We start from the raw sequence: 20,082 nt of genomic DNA on the forward strand, positions 1-20,082 counted from the left end.
AAGAACTCAGATAAAAACCAGACTTCATTTCCTCGAAATGATTTTCTTCATCAGAATGGCAGAGCAGAGCCTTTGGTGTACAAATCCCATTCCTTCACAAAGTAAGCATGTGGCTCTAGGTAAAGGAGAACAGGATGACAAGATGTTGTATTCAAAGCCCTGACTATTTTGCCATCCCAAAGCCTGTTCTGACTTTTGTCTCTCTAGGATAGGATGAGTGTCCTTGGAGCATTAGTCAGAAGGGTAATCAACAGTTAACCTGTTAGTTACATCAGATTCCAAATATCGGGCCAGTGATGCAGGAGGTGCAGGTGCAAGGGCAGGCATTTTTATCTGTTTTGCTGCTGCTGTACCCCCAGCCACTAAAATAATACTCAGCACATAGAACAGTAACACTAGATATTTGTTGTATGAATATGTGAACAGACTCTATTAGTCAAAATAGTTATTCTCAATATTATGCTAATCCAGTGATTGGATTCAGTAGTTTTGTTTTAGGTTCACTCTTGTCTTGGGAGCCATAGGGCAGATTCTTATTGCCCACTATGCCTTTTTAAAGTTTAAATGGTTTTTAAAGTTAAAAATTTTTTTTAGTAAATATTGACTGGCTATAAAAGAGCATTTTTAGAAGATATATAAGGAGTAAAGAAAAATGATATAGCAAATATCCACATACCCACCATCGACTTTAAGAAAAAGAACATCACCTTTAAAATCTTTTTTCTACTCTCCTCAGAGGTAACCATTATCCTGATATTTATTTTTTTATTAATCACTTAATCATTCTTTGATTTTAAAAATAGTTTTAAGACATATGTATCCCTAAATAGTATATTATCTAGTTTTGAGTGTTTTTAAATCTTTTTTAAATAGAATGTCATATTTTATAAGTTACAAGTTTTACCCAGTTATGTTCTTGAGATTCATTCATGTTTCATCCTGCCATATATATGGTGTTCTATTATATGAATAGGATGAATATACTACAATTAAACATTCTTGATGGACATTTGGATTATATCCATTTTATGCTATTGTGAAAAACAGAGCAGAGCCTTTGGTGTACAAATCTCCCTCCTCTCTGTGAGAGAATACGTGCAAGAGTTTTTTTCTGGGCCACTTCATACTCCTTAGCATGGCTATATAAAAAACAAACAGGAACAGCAAGTGTTGGGAAGGATATGGAGAGATTGGAACCTTTGTGATTACTGATGGGAATGTAAAATAGTGCAGCCACTAGGGAAAACAATATGGTGGTTCCTCAAAAATCTAAACATAACTTTTTTGGCCAGAACTACCATCTATATACACTGAGTGGCCAGATTATCATGATCTCTGAACGCATAATAATCTGGCCACTCAGTGTATAACATATATAATAAAAGGCTAATATGCAAATTGTCCCCTCGACCAGGAGTTCGACCAGTAGGCAGGCCAGCCAACCGCCCATGTCCCCTCCCCCTGGCCAGGCTGGCCGGACCCCATCCATGCACGAATTCATGCACCGGGCCTCTAATATATACACACAGACACACCGAGTGGCCAGATTATTATGTGTTCAGAGATCATAATAATCTGGCCACTTAGTGTATATAAAAGGCTGTGTCCGACTGGTCACTATGACATGCACTGACCACCGGGGGGCAGACTCTCAATGCAGGAGCTACTGAGCTGCAGTGACTTGGCAGCGGCGGTTCTTGGGTGATGCACCCTGAAACCAGAGAGGAGGGAGCCCGAATCCTCGTGGGGCCGTGCGATTCCACCTTTGGCCGTGGGTTATGTTCTTGCTGGGGCACTGTCAGCCTGAATCTGGTTTGCTGCACACTTGTGTTTGCGTTCCACACCCTGTACGACAGCAACTTTGTAGAGTGCCCTCTCACACTCCAGGGCCCCTCGGGGGATGTCAGAGAGCTGGTTTCATCCCGATCCCTGCAAGCCAGGCTGAGGGACTCCACCTGCCGGAGGGACCCCACCTGCCGGAGGGACCCTGCTCAATCTGCAGATGCCGGGGAGGAACCGTGGGAGGTTGGCTCCAGGGCATGTCTGGCCCTTCTCTCTTAGTCCCACCCTGCGAACCACCTTCTAATTAATTGCCTTTCAATGTGCGCTAATCCGTGCACCGGGTTACTAGTCTTCCAATAATTCATTAAAATGACTAACACAAAGGGGAAGAGGAGAGGCACTCCCTATATGTTCTCTAGGCCTTTCAGAAAACATGGAGCTGTTCCTCTGGCCTCATACATGTGAATCTACAAGAAAGGTGATACTGCAGACATCAGAGGAATGGGCACTGTTCAAAAAGGAATGCCCCACAAATGTTACCATGGCAAAACTGGAGGAGTCTACAGTTAGCCAGCCTGCGGTGGGCATTGTTGTAAACAAACAAGGGCAAGATTCTTGCCCAGAGGATTAATGTACATATTGAGCATATAAAGCACTCGAAGAGCTGAGACAGCTTCCTGAAACGTGTGGAGGAAAATGATCAGAAAAAGAAGGAAGCCGAAGTGAAAGGTTCCTGGGTTCAGCTGAAGCGCCAGCCTGCTCCACCCAGAGAAGCACTTTGTCAGAACCAGTGGAAAGGAGCCTGAGCTGCTGGGACCCCTCCCCTGTGAACTCATGGCGTGACAAGTGCAAAAATATAAAAGACCTCTGGACTGTTAAAAAATCTAAACCTAAAACTACTATACGATCTAGCAATTCTGCTTCTGCGTATATACCTGAAAGAATTGAAGGTATTCAAACAGATAGCTATTTATACACTCGTGTTCTAGCAGCATCACTCACAATAACCAAAAGGTGGAAACAACTCAGATGTTCATTGCTGGATGAATACATAAGCAAAATGTGGTATATTCTGTATACATTGGAATACTATTCAGCCTGAGTGCCTTCGTGATTCAGAATGAAATTCTGATACGTGCTACAGCATGGATGAAGACATTATGCTAAGTGAAATAAGCCAGACACAAAAGGACAAATATTATATAATTCCAGTTATGTGAGGTACCTAGAATAGTCAGTCAATTTATGGGAACAGGAAGTAGAATGGTAGTTGTCAGGCTGGGGAGGGGAAAATGGAGAGTTTTCATTTAGGATGATGAAAAAGTTCTGGAGATGGATGGTGGTGATGGTTGTGAAATAATGTAAATGTACTTAATGCCACTGAACTGTATGCTTAAAAATTATTAAAATGATAAATTTTATTTTATGTGTATTTTGCCATAATAAAAACCATATAGCAAAGAAAAAGTTTTTCTAGGGTAAGGTTTTGCACTGGCTAATGACCATAGAGTAATGGTAAATATAGCTTTGTGAAATTTTAGTTAAATGAGTGAGTGAGTGTGTGTGTGAACATGAGAGAAAGAAAGAGAGAGAGATTGGATTGATTTGTGTTGTGATTTCAAATGTATTTCTTGCTGATGTGATCTGAGGTTCTAAAACATTTGAAAACCACTGCCCTCAAAAAACCCTTGTGCATGTGCCATATAGTAATAGCTTGCATGATTATTTTTACAATAACTCCCTGTAAGAAATTCATGTTTGAGTATATATGTGGGCATATATATATCTCTATCTCTATCTATCTATCTATCTATCTATCTATCTATCTAAATAATAAAAGCATAATATGCTAATTAGACGAGACAACCGAATGACCTTCTGGACGAATCCGGGGCTGTGAGGGCCAAGCCCCTTGCACAAATTTTGTGCCTCCGGCCTCTTGTATGTATATAAATCCTTGGGGACAATCTGATATTTTTTATTCCTTTTCATTAAGAAGAAAAAGTACTGGTCATGACCCACTAAATTGATCTTGTGACCACAATTTGAAAATTACTGTTCTAGGTTACATTCCAGGAGTGGAGTTACTGAGTGGTAGGGTAAAAATGGAGCTTTCTACATTTTGCTTTTTGTTAGTGTATATTCACCATTGGCACAGTGGCTGTGAGGGTGGTTTAACTACTCTGCTTGGGGGCATTTAGAAATGTGAAGACAGTGTTTACTTGTCCCAGGGAGGGAGTACTTTTGGCATTCAGTAGATGGGGTCAGAATGGTAAGTGTCCTAAAATATACAGGACAGCCCTGCATAAGCAATTATTATTCTGTCTAGAATGTGTTTTGTGTTCTTGTTGAAAAACTGGGCCTGATTGTGTGATTTTCTACCATTTTTCCTTATTACACTGTTTATTGGTGACATTGTCATCGGGTGTGACAGAAGGAACATAGGGCTTGGCGTCCACTATCTGAGTTTGAATCTTACTACTTAACCAGCTCTGTTTTGTCCCTGAAAAATTTATCTGCTCTCTGTATGGCTCATTTTTTGATCCGGAAAATGGAGATGACAATACCTACTTCTGAGAGTTTGCAAGAAATAAGATTATGAATGCAGTGTTTACATAATACAGTGCCTAGCACGTAAGTGCTTAAGAAGTGATAGTTACTACATTATGAATTTGTATTACTGAATTTGCTTACTTGTTCATTTAAACCCATTTTCTCAGGTAGAGAAATACTTACCTTCGTTACATCTGGCCTTTATTTCGTTGTAAAGAAAAAAGAAAAACCTTATTTGGCCACTTGGTTTAGTAGGGCATAAGATATAAGGATTAAGAATATTTTGGGCTGAAGTATCTGCTCATTCTAATTTGTCTCCCCTGGATTTTTCCCCTTTTTCCTTTTATTGTAGCAATCTCACCAGTTCCTGTGGATGTGATAGAGCCAATCACACCAGCGCCACAGGCCCCGAAATCTCCCAATACGGAGTGGCTGGTCAGGACCTCTGCCCCAGAGAAAGCCGCCGATTCAGCTGCAGCCACATTTTTTAAGATGCCACAAGAAAAGAGTCCTGGATGCAGCTAGATAGCAGTAGTTTGCCCACCAGGAGCCAGCGGGTGTTGTGAAACAAATATTAGATTTTGTGTTATATAGTCTTGCATATCTCAATTGATATTCCCAGTCTGTTTATCACTAGGACTGGCTCCTTCCTCTTCAAACAAAGCAGTGGACTCTTTCTCTTAGAAAATCATATTGTGGAAATCTGTGTCTTTTTAAAAAAGTAAAGTATTGGGGGCAGCAATTTTTTTAAAAAGTCATCTTATGCTATATTTGTTATTGCTATTGCTGTCTCAGCAGTTACCTACAGCTCCGGTTACAGAACTGTTGCTTTTTTGCAGGTGTGTCTTTTTTTTTTTTTGTTTAAACTCGTAACTGCTTTGCATACTTCTTGTGTAGAGCTTTTAATATCACTTGAGGAAGTTCCAAATTTGTAGTCAGTTGCAGACAAATTTCAACACTGAGTTAAGACCTGTGTGTGGAATTGTGCTTGCAGGAGGCAAGGCTTGCCTTTCAGCCTGGCCTTGCTTTACTCACAGTGCCAATCCACCAGGGTCTCAGTTTGGAGCCTCAGAAGCGATACCAGCAACATGGACTTGGGGACTCCTTTCTAGATGCCCATGGGATCGCCAGCAGCTGCTTTGTACTTTGCCTCATCTCCAAAGTTGGTGTTCTATGGAAAGAGGACATTTTACACACACACACACACACACACACACACACACACACACACACACACACACAGATATTGAGGTAATGAAGATGGTTTAACTGTACAGCTAACTTAGAATAGTCAGTGGATTGTGTCTTAATACTTCATGTTGCAGTGTAAGCCTTTACATATTAAACGGGATTTTATTGTTAGTTTACAGGTCAATAACCTGCAGCAGATATTCATACTCTATTATAATAATGGCTTTTGGGGGTTATACTTTGGGGAGGAAAATGTCTTTTGACATGCCTTTATATTTGCCATGTGTATGACAGCTGAGCTGCGTGTAGAGTTATGTACACATCCATGCCTGAAGTTGATGCTCTTTTGTCAAGATGAGGAATAAGGGACTGCCTAGAGCTGCTGGAGGAAGCCACTCTTTCTAGAGAAAAGATTACCCAGAGTGTCTTGCTTTCAGGGGCCTGGTTGATAGAAGGGTTCTTGTTTTGTACAAATTTAGTACATTTACTCTGAAATATGCAGACACTGGTCTCTAAGTGCGCACTGCTCTGGCACTGTTCTAGGGGATGCCCACTCTTGCACCTGAACTTTTCTATGCTTCAGTAGGTGCTGAGTGGGACAGAGCTTCCTGTCCCTGAGGGCAGGTGCCCCTTTCCCTCACACTGAATATGATGGCAGGCTGCTTTACTGTGTCCCCGAAAAATTTTAGCCCTTGGCGCTGGTGGCTCCGGGATTCCCTCGTCTGAGGGGTTGGCGTGAGTCTATTTGGAGAGGGGACGTAAGCTAAGTTTATGCGGCACTTTATGTAAGACAGACCATGTCCCTTGTCCCTAACAAGGAATGGGGTGGAGGGAGAGCACTTGGAGATTGTGGGGTGAGGAGCAGTGCTGAAGCCAACACAGCGTCCCTGCTCTCGTGGTGGGAAGTGTACTGCCCCCTGCAGGCTGGACCCCAGCCATGGAGAAGGTGAAAAGTCTGTTGAATATAGCATGGCACTACTGAATAGTTTAGTGGTGAAAGTGGGTCTTATTGTCATAGGTGCATTCTTACCTAGTCCCCATAGTGTCCCGAGGCACACACTTCTAACATACTTTTTTTGGATTTGAGGGGGAAATCCTTAGACATAATTTCATTTTCTTTGCACGAAGCTCTGTGACTCATGCAGAGATTGGTCCTGTGATCATAGCCTAGTAAGACCTCCATAGTTCAGGTAGAATCTTTTCTTCATGGCATGTTGCCTGACAGTTCTTTCTACCTGTAACTAAAAGTAACTTATATATACAACTTTACATTTTAAACATCTCTATGATGTAAAGGCAGGTGACTGCTGCCATTTTACAGAGACAAGAGCAATTACAGTTTAGTGACTTGCTCAAAACCACATAATCAAGCCAGTATTAACATCCCAGACTTTCAGACTTTCTCTGCCCTGGGTTTTAATCTCTTGTTTGTTGTTGATAGACCTGAGTAGCTCTGAGACCCATGTTTTTGAAACAGTATGTGATGGGGTAGCCCACTTGGGCTCCCCTACCTGCTGTCCCCCTGTGGCATGCAGTTCTTTTATCCGTCAATAAATTCTGTTTCCTCCACAAAGAGAGAGAGAGAGAGAAAAGAAACAGTATGCCATGAATGTTTATCATCTTTCTTGGGCATGCTTTTCTACATATTTCAAATACCTTCAACAAGGATCACCAAAAAATGTCATATCTACCTATAATAATTGGGGAAGAAAATTAATTGCCCAAGAAAATAGCAATTAAGCACATTAGTACTTTGCAACACAAGTTTTAAAATTGTGTTCTTGTAAGCTGCTGCGTGAGCCTGCTTACAGAATTATTAATTCTGCTGGTTTTCTGTATGAGTCAATTCCAAAGGAAACTTAGAATCGAGTGTATTTTGAACCTTAAATTTTAAATCTTTTTTATATAGCAAACTATAGAATGTCATAAATTAAGAAAAGTCTGTTATCTTTTAACAAAAGATATAATTTCAAAATCAGGTTTTGTAATATGTTAAAAAATAATTCCTTTGAGTTTAATCCTTAAGCTTACATGTATTTTATCTGCTCAAAAGTAATAACAGGCTGAGTTCCATGTTCTTACTTATTTCAGGGTTCTGGTTTATCCCAACTGGCTACACATCTGCCTGTCTGAATCCTAATCCTGTGTATTTTCCAAATAGGCAAAAGTCAAGACATCATCTACTACTGTCATTCATAAAAGTTAGTTTTGCTTATGAGTTTAAGGGAATTTAAGATTATTTTTCAGATTCAGTATTTTAAAGGGAACAATTTCATTTGCATCACAACTTGTGTTGCTTTTTGATAAGAACTGTTCAGAAGAGGAAATTAGTAGCAGTTTAAATGGTGCCAAATTTGGGGACAGATTATGGTCTTTGATGGTGTGTGCTTTTAAACTTGAATTCTTTAGCAATCAAATGTATTGTTTTGCTGGGTTGTGAAACAGGCTGCAAACAAGGACAGTTAAGCAGCAAAATGACCAAAAGCTTAAATAAATCTAACCTGTGCTGCTTATGGCATCTTTGGTAAGTAAAATCCACACCTAGAACAGGGAATGAAATTCTTTATGAGTCCCAAGTAGATTAATGTGATATGTCTTTGCATTTTAGAATCAGAAACACAATTGAGACCGCAGCAGTGGGAGTCTGCTGCTGCAGAGTAAAGGGGCAGTTATCACAAGTCGCTCGGAGGAGGGAGCTAGGCTGGCCCTGGCACTGTTGATGTGCTTCTGAGCCATGTGTGTTTTGTTCCCTGGGCTTTGTAAAAACAGCATTAGGGGCCATAGTCAGTATTCTGTGTCTGGTGAGCCCTATGTGGGCTGGGATGAGAGCAGAGTGGCTTACTCGGGCAGCTATCGATGTCGTCTAGTTAGGGGCATGGCTTGCAGGACGTGTCATGGTTCAGGGATGGCAGAAGGGATGATAGAAGCGGTTTTCGCTTGCTGTCAGCTGCTTCCTTTGCTAATGCTCCAGCTGTCCATTTTACCTGTCAGTATTTCCTTATCCCCTACTCCAGTCTTGACAGTGGAGTTACTGATGGTGGCAGCAATCAAGAGGGGATCCTACCCAATCAGACACTGGTACAGAGGGAAGAGGTGAGGAAAGTGGTGGGTTCCTCTATTAGCACCATCACAAAGTGGCCCAGAGATGCTTTCGCCTGCGTTAAGATCACAACAGATGAATGTCAAATGCCTGGGAACAGCAGCATTGAACAGTACCAAGGACAATGAATGATACTGCTCAAAAGTATGGATTATAAGGTTTTTACCAAACCCAGCAAAACAAACTTGACTAAGAAAAAAATTTCCTGCCACTGCTGATAGACATAGGCACTTGGTAAAATTGCCAAATTTGGGGATAAAAAAACAAATTAAAGCACAGTTTTGAAGAATGGGGCATGTCCTAAGGATGTTCACCATGGAGCAAACTTAGCAAGGTCCGAAGTGAGAAGGCGAGGGGAAGAGGGGTAGGTGCTTGCGGTAGTGGTGCCAGCCTGCCTGGACCAATGGTATCAGCTTGCTCAGTCCCCCTAGACCCACTAAATCTGAAACGGTGGCAACAGCAACCTTTTACAAGCTCTCCAGGGGACTCTGGTGCAGGTTGATGTTTGAGAACCACATGATTTGCCAATTAAAAACTTAATATACTAGTAACCCCCTGAGCTCTGAGGTATTCTTATATTACTCTCCGTAAGAAGAGATGTTGCCCTGGCCGGGTGGTTCAGTTTTTTTGAGTGTCGTACCACCAGAAGGTGGTGGGTTTGATTCCAGGTCAGGGCATCAAAAACTCTTTAGAAATCAATTCTATTTCTAAGAATTGGTTAGCCCTGGGAGGAGCAGTCTCTCCCCAGCCAGAAAGGTTTCTTAAGATGTCAAAACATCATACCCAGGTTGAGGGTTCGATCCCTGGTTGGGGCATGTACAGGAGGCGACCAATTAATGTTTCTTTCTCCCTCTCTAAAATCAATAACAAAAACAGATCCTCAGGTGAGGATTTAAAAAGTAATGAGATATTTTGTGTGTGATATTTTGCAGCCACTGTTAATGTCTTTTTTCCCCATACCCTTTTCCTCAAGCTCCTGAAAAATCACCTGGAAATATTGAGAAAGGATAATGTGGAGAAAAATGCCATCAAGGCCAAATTTAGATGGATGGAAACAATGTTTTAAAATATAAGTGGATTAAAATATAACCATGAATTTTTAGTCTGTGAGTGAGAGTCATTTTTCACAATTAACAGTAAAACATTTGTGTAAGATACTGCCGTTCATGACTGACTGTATGATTCTTGTTCATTGTCTCTTAGTTTCATGGGAAAATGTTAAGTGTTTTCCAGCGTCACAATGCTGAAGCCTTTAAAGCATGACTCACAAATGTGAAACAAACAGAAAAGAAGTTGGAAGAAAAACCACCCTGAGGACATAGCTTTTGTAGTAAATACCTGTTGAGTTGTTAGTAATCTTTTGCTAGGACTTAATCCCAGTATTCACAACACATAAAAATCAATTTTCAGTTATCCCACATACATCCTATTGTCTTACATTTCAAGTAGTATGTCTGCAGGGGTTGAGGACCAACAACAATAGCATGTTATATATGGATTGTCTGACTCATGGGTTCAGTGTTTCAGAATACTACTGTAATCTTAAAGTTTTGAAATGAAATGACCATTTTTTTCCTTTAGATTTTATTTGTATGAATTGGGCTGGGCCCTAATTGGCTACTAAAGCTTATGAACCCGAGTTCTCTTGGGGAATATGTGTAGCTAAGGAGGAGGAGTAGTCTAGTCTCATTGCCTTGGATGCTGATGTGGTTCTGTGCCCGGCTCTTCATTTATAAAGGTGACTGCCCGGCTGGTGTGCTCGGTGGTTGAGCATCGACCTATGAACCAGAAGGTCACGATCGATTCCTGGTTGGGGTACATGCCCGGATTGTGGGCTTGATCCCCAGTGTGGGGTGTGCAAGAGGCAGCTGATTAATGATTCTCATCATTGATGTTTCCATCTCTTCCTCTCCTTTCCTCTCTGAAATAATTTCTTTATAAAGGTGACTGAGTGAGAACATGGAGAGGTCAATGCCATTGAAAGAAAGGTTTAATGTTCTAGTTTCCAGGACGAACATCAGATTTGGAATAGGAAGCAGAAGACTAGGAGCAAATGATAGGTGTAGGCCAGAAAGGCAAGGTGTAGAGGGCGGACAGTTTAGGAGTGGCTAGTTGGGGTAATTGGGGTCCTTTGGACTAGAGAGTGGTCTCTAGTTGCCTCATAGCTCCCCTGGGAGGTTTGCTTCCTGGGGTGTACGGGTCAGATGGAGGAGGCATGGCTCCATCATCCCTGGTAAGTTTGTACATCAAAAGTGTCTGCTGGCTGAATCCTTGGCTCTAAGAATTGGCCTGCCCTGGGAGGAGCAGTCTCTCCCCAGCCAGAAAGGTTTCTTAAGATGTCAAGACATCATAATTCACAGAATATTAAAAACCATGATTAATATACATGTGTAGGCTGTTTACCTCTCATTTCAATTTTTATAGTCTTTTAAAGCACCCTATATTTTGCCTTTTCTATCTTGAAAACCATTTAAAAGTACCTTAAGCCAAAAAATGTTTTTACTAGATATTATCAAGATGTGGGAATATAAGAAATTAAGATATAAATTTTGAAAATTAATGTTTTTTCTCTAGAAGTGAGTTCTGACCCTTGCAGATCTCTCATTCGGATGTTTTTAATTGAAAAAGGGAAAGAAAATATCAGAGAACTTGGGAATGGCGTGGTGGCTTTGACTTAACCCATTTCACTGTGAGGAGATTCTATAGCTTGCTCTTTCCAGTGGGCCATGTATTTCTCCATGAAAAATGGTCATGACTGTGCAAGCTTCTACTACGCCAAAATCTTGATTACATTTGAATGGCTCTCAGTATTTATCTCACGCAGCCCCCCACCTGTTATCAGCCGCTATTGCAAACTGTGGCCATTTAAAAAATTTCTCCCCCCCTCCTCTCAACCTCAGCAGCTCATCCATCCCTCCCCTTAGAGCATTAGGAAGGAGTCCCCATGTACACACCCTCACATACACCCTCACCTGCCTGCTCAAGACAAATCCCTTCTGCAGTGCCCTAGGTCCCTCTGTTGCTCCATCTAGCTACAGTGCTCACTCCTGGCACATACAGTTTTGCATTCAGACATGTTCAGACTCCATCTTCAAACAAAAATACCCTTCCTTAACTCTTTGAACCCCTTCACCATCACTAAAGTATTGCCCTCACTTGCACTTTCTGTCCCTTAGTTCTCAATTCACTGAAGCAGTAGTTTTTAACCCTGGCTGCACATTAGTATGGTCTGGAGAGATTTTTAAAAAAATCCTAATTCCCCCAACTGAATCAGCCCAATTACATGGGGATGGGGACAGGCTCCAGGCTTTTTAAAGCAATGTGCAGATGGGCAAGTCTGGCCACTCCCCTCATCACCACTAAACTTGTTCTTGCTGGGTTCGCCAGTGACTTCAGCTTGATACTGATAACCATTTCCTTTTTGGAATTCTTTCTTTTCTGACCCTGCTCTCTCCTGATTTTTCTCCTCCTCCTTTGCTCTGTCACTCTCCAGAAGTGGGCAGGTTAGTTGATAGGTCCCAGATGTTTGTCCTCACCTCCAACAAGTTCAGTTAACACCTATGTGCTAATGAGTTCCTTTACCAAACCACCTTAATGCACTGACTTAAAGCACAGGCTTAGAGTAAAACATTGACCTTCATTAATAATTATTGTAAATTTCTAGGATGAGTACTCAAGGTCTCTGCTCCTTCCCTCACTTCTCTTTGCTCCTCCTCCAGGCCCACTGAGGTAGGGAGAATGGCTAATCATATTAGATTCTAAGGACCACCCTATTTACTAGTGGGTGGAGCTGCTGTTCATGAAGTCTGCCTTGAACTGTGGTCCCTATTCTGCTTTCTCCTTTCCAGGGTCTTGGACTGGTCAGGAGGCCGGGGCCACTTCTGCATGTGAGGAGGCCACCCCCATCTAGTGCCCTCTCCAGTTATTTACTTTCTGCTGCTGGTAAGATTTTAGTTTGAGTTTAGGGGCTGAGACAGACCCATTTCCTCATCACTTTTTGACCTTGAGTACCATGTTGGATCTTTGTCAGAGAACTTTATATATATATATTTTAATTGATTTCAGAGAAAGAGAGAGAGAGAGAGATAGAACATCAATGAATTGATCAGCTGTCTCCTGCTTGCTCCACACTGGGGATTGAGCCCACAACCTGGGCATGTGCCCTGACCAGGAATCAAACCATGACCTCCTGGTTCATAGGTTGATGCTCGACCACTGAGCCATGCCAGCCAAGCTGTCAGAGAACTTTTTATTGGGGTTTCAGGTACTACTAATTAGCTCTACTACTAATAAAGGGAACTTGATTTTCTGCCTCACTACCATCACAGCATGCTGCCTCTGGAACTGCATGTAGGGGTCCCACCCTCACCAGAAGGGACCCCGTGTGTTCCTGGCTCCTTTGAATCACTAGTTTCTGATTTAAAATCGGGGCTAGGTGGATCTAATTAGCAGTTATGTGCCTATGCCCTAGCTATAGGAAGTGAGAACGAGGTTATCTGAAATGTCTCACTGGGATGGATGAAACATAAGAGGGCAGTTCAGATGCTGGACAGCTAAGAATAACAAAGGTCCACTAGAGCCATTGCCCTATTCACTGATTCAAAAGACATTTGTTAAACGCTCACTAAGCCAGTCTTCCTCACAGAGCTCTTGGGGAAGGGGGGCTGCCCCAAAGCAGGATGTTCTGAGGTTCCTTAGATATATTCTACACACTCCTGAAACCAGTAGAACCCTTTTCAGAGCCAATAACAGCAACAAGTATTTACCGAGGGATTATTATATGCCTTAATATAATTTCACTTAAATAATCTCACTTAATCCTCAACAACTCTAAGGTAAATATTTGTATCTCTTTTAAAGCAGTGAAGTATGCTTACAGTTAGATTAACTTGCTCAAAGTCACATAGCTAATCATTGTATGTTAGGATGCAAACTGTTTGATGCTAGAGTTTCCATTACCAGCCAATGCCCTATGCTGCCCCTTTTCACAATAGAAATGAACTGTTGGTGGTCGTATATGTCTGAAATAAACTGTGTACGTAGACCCAGGGCTGGGTATCTAGTGACACCCTTTTATTCCATTTACCTGTTGCTGCTGATGGGCTATTTCTCTGTCAAAGCAACATGAATGGGCTCATCTCTGTGCCTCCAGCATTGAAAGAAGACAGGCAACTCCTGTGGCATCCTCTTAAAGCAATCTGGTCTTGTTTTTGAAAGTGACTAGAGCAAGAGCCAGTAAAATCTTCCAAATCTATGGAAATAAAAATGTATTTTCCTTTGTGTGCCAAGGCAAAATTGATCCATAAGCCAGGAAGACATGTGCTTTGAGTTGTTAATGGCAGTGATGGACTGTCCTGAACAACCCATAGAACTGCTGGCAAAATAGCTGTTTTAACAGTCTTGGCCTTCATTCAGTAGATGCGTATGGAACACATTTTATGCCAAGCACTCTGCTAGCTGCTGAGCTGACAAAGGGGAAAGGCATTCCCGATGTCATGAAGTTCAGGGTCTTCCGGGGAAAAGACAAGGAAAGCAAATAGTACAACGTGAAGTGGTAAGTTTTAAAGTAAGAATATCAGGGTATTTTGGCAAGAAGGAAGTCACTCTATATCAAACTGAGCAGAAGGAGGATTAAAACAATACTGAACCTGAAGGACAAGCAGGAGTTAAGTGAAGAAGAGAGGAGGAGACCATCCAGTGTAAAGAACATGGTTTGTTCAAGCGTTTGGAAAGGCTGATATATAAAGCATATGAGGGAGCAGGGAGAGGTGGGCAGGAGACAAAGTGAAGGGGCCTGTGTGACCAGCTTGCTTGTTGGTTTGGAGCTGTTACAGTGTTCCTCTGCTGTGCAGTCATGGAAACCCTACTACAAGTGGCCCCCTGTGCAAGCAGAGCTGGACTGAGATGTGAACAGGTCTGCATCTCCCTGATCATCTCTCCGAGATAGAGAACCAGGTCCACCTATTTGCAGGAGCTACTGTCATGCTTAGGAGTAGATTAAACTGAATTGGAAATATCAGTTTATACCATAGCTGACTGATTCCCTTATGGGTTCTATGACAAGGCCAGCCTGAAGTTATTCCCCTTGAACCACTTTATCTTGGTAGAATTTAATGCACAATGTCATAGTCCTAATTGCTAGTACCGTTCTTCAGTGACAAAGTTGTCATTGTCAATGGCCAGTCATGCATTTTGGGCTTTGTTTCTCAGTAGTGACAGTAAATTTGTGTTGATCCTTTTGCACCTTTTAGGATGGGGATTTTTGTAATCTTTGCTATTTGAAGGCTGCAGAAAGTGTCCATAGGATAAATCCAATGCAGCTTAGCCTACAGTAAGCTCTGATCCCATGATTTTGGTCTCATTAATACCATGCTCTAAGTCACTAAACTTAGCTAAACCCTTTGAAACTGTGTGAAATGGAACCAATTAAGTGTTTTGGGCCAACAGTGGTGACTAATGGCCCTTTTTCCAGTGCTCCACATTATTGTGACTCAGAACCTCCTCTCCAAATTCTTTGGAGCTCTTGATTAAAAACACTTAAAAAAACTTTTACTTGGAAATAATTTTAGGCTTATAGGAAAGTTGCAAAAATAATACAGAGATTTGCCCTATGTCTCTTTCTAATGTTAACAGCTTACATAGCTATGGTACAATGATTGAAACCCTGAAAAGAACACTGACACAATCCTATTAGCTTAAGTACATACTTTATTTGAATTCCACCAGTTTTCCCAGTAATATCCTTTTTCTGGTTAAGGATTCAATCCAGGATCCATATGTACGTGGGACTATGGCCAGGCTTTCCATTCAATTGCACTGGTCGGTTTGGTTACTTGTGCACAGTACCAGACTGTTTTAATGATAGAAACTTTATAGTGTTTTCAAATTGGTGTTTTCCTGGCTAGTTTTGTGTGTTTGTTTTTTCATATAAACTTTAATATCAATTTGTGGAACTCCATTTAACATGTATTGATATTTTAATTGAGATTGTATTACATTTATTTTGTTAATCCTCATCCGAGGATATTTTTTTTCCCATTGATTTTTAGAGAGAGTGGAAGGGAGAAGGAGAGACACACAGAGAGAAACATTGATGTGAGAGAGACACATTGAATGGCTGCTTCCTGCATGCACCCCAACTGGGGCCAGGGATTGAGCCTGCAACTGAGGTACATGCCCTTGACTGGAATCAAATCCATGACCCTTCAGTCTATGGGCCAATGTTCCAACCACTGAGCCAAGCCAACTAGGGCTGTATTACATTTCTTAGCTAAAGGAGAACTGACATCGTTACAATGTTGAATCATCTTATCCAGAACAGGGGATGTATTTCCACTTGTTCGGGTCTATTTTTGTGCCTTTTTAGGACTATTTAAAGATGTTCCGTATATAGGTTTTGCACATTTAAGTTTATACCTAAGTATTTAATCTTCTTTGTTGCTAGTAAATGGGGTTTTCTCTGCCATTATGTCTTCTACTGGGTTATTGTTCTTACATATGAAGGTTATTGATATCTGTATGCTAATTTTATATTCTGCTACCTTACTGAATTCTTGTACTTTTGGGGTTAGTTTTGTCATTGATCCTTAATTATTAATTAAGAAAACAACAACAACTTTCTAAATGTACAAAGCACTGGCAAAAAAATGAAAGCATCTATACAGGTCAAAAGTGATAGAAAATCTCAAACCTTGGGAGGCAAGTAAGGTAGAAAGATCTTTCACCATGAAAGTATCTGCTGAGACCTGGTCCCCTTGAGCCCATGTCATGATGACTGTGCTGGGTAGAGGCGGTAAAGCAGAGAGTTTAATCTGCAGGGAGTTTAATCTGAGATCTCCCGAAAAGCAAGGACCCTCCAAGTGCTATACTTATGGCAAAAGTGTAAATACTAAATAAAACCACCAAGCAGAATAATAGTAAGGAAAAGAGACTATGTTGATCTTGGCTCTCGGTGGAGGAAAAGTTATTTTTTTTTTCATCTAAAGGTGTTTAACAAGTTGTCCTTATTGTATAAGATAAGGCTCAAGTTTATTCTACTTGTGTGGTCCAAAATACTGCAAATGGGAATTTAACTTACTGACCTGGGTCAATAGTAACCCCAGATGATTAGCAGAAACAAACAGGTTTTTACAACCTAGATATCAAAGAACTCCCACAGATAAAATATAAAGAATATGAGTGTTCACAATTAACCATAGACCAAAGAAGAAAATAATTATTAACTTTATAATTAATATAAGAAACAACATATAGGAGAATCAGACTCACAAACACTTTATTGTACTATTAGTACAGAATATAAACCAAATATTTAAATATATTTTAAGAAATAAAAGAGAGACTTCAAAACACCAGGCAACAAAAACATATGATTTTGAACAGGGATGATGAGAGTTAAAGTGTCCTATTGCCCATTTATTATTCTAGAAGAAGGTAACGAGTCTTATTAATTTGGGACTTTAGGAAGTAACATGTTAAAATATTTGGAGTAGCCACTAAAAGAATGAATATAGATGTAGAGAATAACATTTAAATTAATATGTGTGAAAAAGGAATGATAAAAAATAAATAATAAAGGTGAGAAGTATAAAAAGCATAAAATAAAAGAATTAAAATATATTGGTAATAAGCATAAATGAATTAAACTTGCCAGCTGAAAGTAAAGCCTTAATACTGGATTTTAAAAACCCAACTAGCTATATGCTATTTATAAAAGACACATCTAAAACTTAAAGTGACAGAAAGATTAAAGGTAAAAGGACAGAAAAACTATAAGAGACAGATCAGAGGAAGTAAAGATAAAGATAACCTCTACAAAATAATAAATGTTGTTTCAATTATTGATAAATGGTTCCATTTGCCAGGGAGATGTCCTAATTCTCAACAAGGCTTAATAATATAGCTTCAATATACATTAAGCAAAAATTGATAGAACTAAGTTTCAAGTATCTTTCAGTCATTGATATGACAAGTGGACAAGAATTGTTATGAATATAGAAGATTTAAATGGCTCAATGAATAAGGCTGGTGTAAAGGACATGAAATCATTCCCCAAAACTTGAAGTTATACATTATTCTGAAGCACAGATTGAACATTGATAAAAGGTGACAATTAGGCCTTCAAGCAAACCTCAGTACTTTTGAAAGATTATAGTCACATAAACCACTTTCTTTTATCATGATTAATTAATTAAAAAGTTAATAATTTTTAAAAAAGATTTTCTAATGCATTTGGAAACTTAATAACGTGTAAACAAATGAATCACTGAAAAAATATTAATGAATGTTAGAAATATAGACTATTAGAAATGAATATCAAAACCTTATCCCTTAACACTCTTGGAATGCAGCTAAAAGGAGAGTTAGAGGAAAATTCATGATCTGAAATGTTTAAATCAGAGAGGCAGAAAGGACTGAAATTTTATGAGCAAAGCATTCTACTTATATAGTTAGTAAAAGAACAACAGAATAAACCCAGAGAAGGCAAAAGTAACAAAATAATTGTGGTAAGATCAGAATTTAGTGAAATAGGAAATAAACATATAATTGAGAGACCAACAAAGTAAAACATTAAGACAAATAAAATAGGCAAAACTCTAACATTATTAAGAAAAAGAAAGTACAAATAAAAAATATTGAGACTAAAAGTGGGTATATAATTGTAGACATAGCAGAGATTTAAAAGTTAATAAGGTAATATTATGAACAACTTTAGCCATTAAATTTGAAAGCTTAGACAAAATGGACAAATTTCTAGAAAGATATAATTTACCAAAATGTAATCAGGAGAAGTAGCTTGATTACTCTTGTAGTATTAAACAAATCTAGTCAGTAGTTTAAAATCTAGGACTATATTTTCTTTGTAGAAAGATTTTGTGTGATCCACCCAAAACACAGGAAATGCCTAACTCTTTCTGGAGTTAGACACATTGATTGTAAAGTTCATTTGGAAGAACAAATGAGCAAGACCAGCCCAAGAAACCCCTGGTATAAAGCACTTGGAAGGAGGAGGGTATTACAACATAAAGCCTCTAAAACCGAAAGTGTGGTGCTGGCACATGAATAGACAGAATGACTAATGGAACACAGTAGGGAATTCAGAAATAAACCCAATTGCATATGAAAATTCAGTATACAATACAGGTGGTATCTTAAGTCAATGAGGGGGAAAGATGGATTATAGAATGAACGGTGTTGGGATAACTGGAGCCATATGGAAAAAGAAAATTGGATCTGTCCCTTACACTACATACCAGAATAATTTTCATATTGCTCAGAGATTAATTATACAATAGTAAACTATAAAATTACTAGAAAAAAAACAAGATGCATTCCTCAGTGTACTGGCCTGGAGGCCCAATCTGGCCTGAGGCCTATTTTGGGGCTGATGGGGACTAAGTAAGAATGTTCTTTTCACTTTTAAAGGGTTCAATAAACAAGAAGGAAGAGGAAAAGGGCATGAACTTATCTGGTGGCAAACCCTAAAATATTTACTTAAATATTTTAAATATTAAAAAAAAAGAAAAAGGATTGGCAACCCCTGCTCTGTAAGCTGAGCGTGAGCAGAGCTTTGCTGGTGGCACTGGTTAGTTATAATGATGCCACTAAGCTCAGGTGGGCAGCTCTGCTCACATGTCTTTCCGTCCCTTGGACCAGTAGGAAGTATTCTCCACCCATTTGCTGGAAGAGATTGTAAACTGACATGACAAAGGGTAGGGATACAGTGAAGGGTAAACAATTAGGACCAATACTGTAATCCTTCAGACTAAATATGACTTAAAAATCCAGACATAACAGAGATATATTTAACTACACTGAAAAACCAACACAAAATAACTCACCTGCAAAATATTCCATAAGCAAAGTAAAATACAAGTGCTAACTGGGAAAACATATTTATATTTTAGTTCACAGATTAAGGGTTAATATCCCTAATTTATATAGAGTTTCTAAAACTGAAGAAGATCCTACAGAAAAATAGGGAAGAGATGTGAACAGACAGTTCACAGAAAAAAAATGCTTATGAAACATAGAAAAGATGCTCAACTCTCCATGGTTATTGGATTTTCACAACAACCAAATGAAGTAGATATTCTTATCTTTCCCATTTTACAGATAAGAAAACTGAGTCAAAAAGAGATAAAGTATTCTGCCTGAATGCAAATTACTAATAAGTAATGATGCTATGATTTGAACCCAGTCAGGCTGGCTCCAGGTAAAAGAGTAATTCACCATGACTAAGTGAAGCTTATTTCAGAAACACGAGGATCATTTAATATAGACTAGCTGGGTGTTTCCTTAATATGATAAAATATATTTATCTCAATCCAAACCCAGCATTGTGCTTAATTGAGAGTTAGAGAAATGATTTAATTAAAGTCAGGAACAACACAAAGATATTCACTAATCATCACCAATACTTAAAAATATTCTGCAAGTCTTGGACAAAACAATTA

At 39.6% G+C, this 20,082-nt stretch overlaps 1 protein-coding gene and 1 pseudogene across 4 annotated transcripts in view; both read left to right on the forward strand.

Annotated features, from left to right (window-relative positions):
* Positions 1-4,660, forward strand: part of LOC307098124 (large ribosomal subunit protein eL21-like) — a 77,375-nt pseudogene extending 72,715 nt beyond the window's left edge. The window contains exon 2 of the transcript XR_013815252.1: positions 1,364-4,660. The product of XR_013815252.1 is annotated as a large ribosomal subunit protein eL21-like (transcript). The remainder of the gene's footprint in view (positions 1-1,363) is intronic.
* The window catches only part of GPATCH2L (G-patch domain containing 2 like), a 58,488-nt gene extending 48,766 nt beyond the window's left edge, over positions 1-9,722 (forward strand). For all 3 annotated transcript variants that reach the window (XM_079768661.1, XM_079768659.1, XM_079768660.1), the window contains one exon: positions 4,688-9,722. In XM_079768661.1, coding sequence (XP_079624787.1) covers positions 4,688-4,860 — 173 coding nt within the window. In that variant the 3' untranslated portion in view covers positions 4,861-9,722. The remainder of the gene's footprint in view (positions 1-4,687) is intronic.
* The last annotated feature ends 10,360 nt before the right edge of the window (positions 9,723-20,082 follow it).

The sequence above is a fragment of the Cnephaeus nilssonii genome (genome assembly GCF_951640355.1).
Source record: "Cnephaeus nilssonii genome assembly, chromosome: 4".
In the NCBI taxonomy this organism is placed as follows: domain Eukaryota; kingdom Metazoa; phylum Chordata; class Mammalia; order Chiroptera; family Vespertilionidae; genus Cnephaeus; species Cnephaeus nilssonii.